At 55.7% G+C, this 3111-nt stretch overlaps 1 protein-coding gene across 1 annotated transcript; it reads right to left on the reverse strand.

The window, feature by feature from the left end:
- Positions 1-214: 214 nt before the first annotated feature.
- Positions 215-2370, reverse strand: TMEM185B (transmembrane protein 185B). The gene has a single exon (XM_012644690.1). It carries the CDS (start codon positions 1921-1923, stop codon positions 871-873), a length of 1053 nt encoding a protein of 350 aa, XP_012500144.1. The 5' UTR covers positions 1924-2370; the 3' UTR covers positions 215-870.
- Between the last annotated feature and the right edge of the window lie 741 nt (positions 2371-3111).

A 3111-nucleotide genomic window follows, 5' to 3' on the forward strand; every position in this document is an offset into this window, starting at 1 on the left:
CCAAAAGGTGGTGGCTCCTCCAACAGGTACTATGAGAGACCTTACAATGGCGCAGACCTCCATTATTTAACACCTGAATATTAAGATTCATGGATTCTCAATCCCTATATTCACGCCTAATATGTTGACAGGATCACATGTTACTGTGTACATATTACTATTTTATGCAGTCTTTAAGGACATCTGCAAGAGACATATATCTTCACATATAAACTTAAAAAATACTTTAACATAATACATTATACGGCAGAGAACTAGAATTCAACATATCACACTGCGAAAATATTCATATAAATACTATATATGCATGGATTCACTCCATTAGAAAAATTCACCTATTAGAATTTTAAAGACCAGTATCAGCAAAGCCCAAAGAAAAACTATTTTAACAGTAGGAACACTAAAAATAACAACTATGCGGTATATAAACAAGTAGCAGGAAAGAGAATTCTTTACATTTGCTGTATGTCAAACAGGTACAATCTGAAATGCAATTTTAGACTAACAGTGTATAAAAATACTTCTTTAAACAATACTTTTGATAGGGATAGTAGCGCTTAAACAGCTGTGTAGTTATTCCTTTTGAGGACCTACTAAAACAATTCAACTTACTGCCCCCTGCTAGATCTGAAAGCATCAACCTGGAACGCAAGTTCTCTCACACGCATACACACCACACACAACCACGTATTAAAATAACCTCCTGTATCTATGGTGCATACTAACGAGTCACTGACAGGCATCAATTTCAAACAAGGCAGGAGATGAGGTGCTTGGAGCACGTTTCCAGTTCCAGGTTTGGGATGGATGAGCAAAGAGGCAAAGCAAGGTGAGTTTGTGCATGTTGGCGGGCAGCTCTGGAAGAGGAGTTCAATCTGGCATATCGATATTTAACTTGGGGGGTGGGGGAACGTATTTTCCAGGGCTCTGGGTTACAACTACCCTGGCCTTCTTTCCAAATATTGGAGCAATTTTCGGAGCTTCTGGAACAGATACTTCTTCAGCATCTTCACTATCTTCATGATGGAGATCATATGAAATGTTGCCGTATTCTCTTAAAAAGGGGAAAATTTCAAGCAGAAACTGACAGAAATCTCTGCGAATCCCAAACCACCAATGGTTGCCCCCCTTTCGCCTAAAGGTTGTGGCCATTAAAGTTATTAACGAAAGCCAAAGGGGGACAAATATGGAGATGTACGAGAATGTGTTGTGGCCATCCAATCTGTGAACCAGCAGGACCTCAAAAGTGAGCAGGGGCACGACGATCATTATCCAGCTGATGGCCATGGTCACGTGTGTTCTTCGCTGTTCTGCAACCACATCCAGGGACCGCAGAAACAGGAGGGACCAGACGATGTAAGAGAAGACAACCAGGCAAAGAAACGACATGAGGATCCACAGGGGCACGAACACCACCAGCCACGGCCAGTGAATAATCCTGTCCAGCCTCAGGGCGATGAAGATGAACTGCAGGATGTTGACCGAACATAAGATCTCCAGCTCCAGCGACCTGTCGTGTCGGAAGCCCCAGACGCAGGCGGCCACGGACACGGGTGACACGAAGAAGAGTGGCATGAAGACCAGCAGCCAGAAGTGGGTCCCTCTCTCCACCCTATCGCAGACCAGGACCTCGAACATGAGCAGCAGCAGGTGGATGCCGACGGCGATCAACATGGCTTTGAACTCCACGCAGGCCTCCCCCTCGGTGCGGTAGCGAGGGTTGCGGGCCCAAACGCCCGCGCCCACGGAGGCGCCTGCGATGACCAGGAGCTTCCAGAGCCATATGGGGGCGAAGACGGCCCAGTAGCTCCACTGGAGGATGCCGTCCAGCCGCAGGGGCAGCAGCACCGAGAAGAGCAGCAGGCAGGCGTAGATGAGGAACTTACTGGGGTTGAAGTCCTGGAACAGGCCCCTGGGGTTCATGGCGGAGGCCGCCGCCCGCCAGCCGGGCCTGCTCCTCCGGCCGTTCGGCGCCCAGTCTCCGCCGCTCCCCGGCCCGGCCTGCGCCGGCTCTAGGTGGACATCTGCCGGGGGCGGCCGGGAGGAGACTCCGAGCCGGCAGCGGAGGGGCCGGAACACGTGCGCGCGCGGTCACGTGGTCCGGCCCGAAGCGCGCTGGGGCCCGGCGTGCGCGGGCCCGGGGTGGCGCGGCGTCTACGAGTCGGTCGCTGCCTTTGCCCCGCCACCGCCCGGCTGGGGCCTCGCGCCGCCCGCCTTCATGCCGCACCCATCAGGGAGGCACCTCCTGCGTTCGGCGTCGGGAAAGGGCCTGGGGCGCCGCTGACTCCCCACCGGCCCGTTGGCAGTGAGCGCGCCGCGACCTCGGGCGGATGCTTCCAGGCGGCGCCGAGAACATGGAGGCGGGAGTGAGCTCACATCCTGCGGGCCGGCCGGGGCGGGGCCTCGGCCCGGCGGGGCGGGGCCTAGGGGGCGGGGCCGCCGCTCTGCGTCCGGGTCCTGCCTGGGCCCTGCTCGCCGCGGCTTTCCGGGAACCTGTCCCGGGGCTCGGGCTCCCGCGGTGCGGCTCCACCGCCCGGCGCGCGGAGTGGGGAACGGCGTGCGCACGAGCCAAGGCGGGTGCTGGGCGAGTGTGAGCCAGGGGTTAGTGAGCGAGGGAGTAGGTGCCGGTAACTGTATGAATGCCCAGGGCGGATGTGTATCTGGGCAGACCTGTGTGGCCCGCGCGGGTCTGGTGCGCGTGCGAGTGAGGCGGTGGGTTTGTCCCTGGCCCGAGGAGGGAGGCGCGCGTGTGGAGTCAGCGACGGGGATAGGGTGGGGGCCAGGACAAAGGACAGTTCTCCGGCTGTTTGCGAAATGGCTGTGCACAGTGCCTAGGCGGCATCGGTGGTCTTATACCTGTTCCTTTGGAGGGCAGGTGCTGCGGGGGGGCGGGGCGAGGGTGTCAGACCCCCCAGGGCCCCTAGACAGTGTCCCTGGAAGCACTTGAGGAAACTAGACCCAGAGAGGGAGCGCTTCCTGCCCCGGTTATCCGGCAGGTTAGCAGCAGATTTGGGACTCAGAATACAGGTCTTCCAACTTTAGGTCTCTAAACCTCATTTTTATTTATTTGGCCCTATCTCAGTCTTATTCTCAAAGAACAATGTTAGGAAA

Source organism: Propithecus coquereli, unplaced genomic scaffold (assembly GCF_000956105.1).
Source record: "Propithecus coquereli isolate 6110/MARCELLA unplaced genomic scaffold, Pcoq_1.0 Scaffold217, whole genome shotgun sequence".
Lineage (NCBI taxonomy): Eukaryota > Metazoa > Chordata > Mammalia > Primates > Indriidae > Propithecus > Propithecus coquereli.

Excerpts from the sequence above, each read along its gene's own strand:
- TMEM185B (XM_012644690.1), bottom strand. The coding sequence starts at position 1,923 with ATGAACCCCAGGGGCCTGTTCCAGGACTTCAACCCCAGTAAGTTCCTC.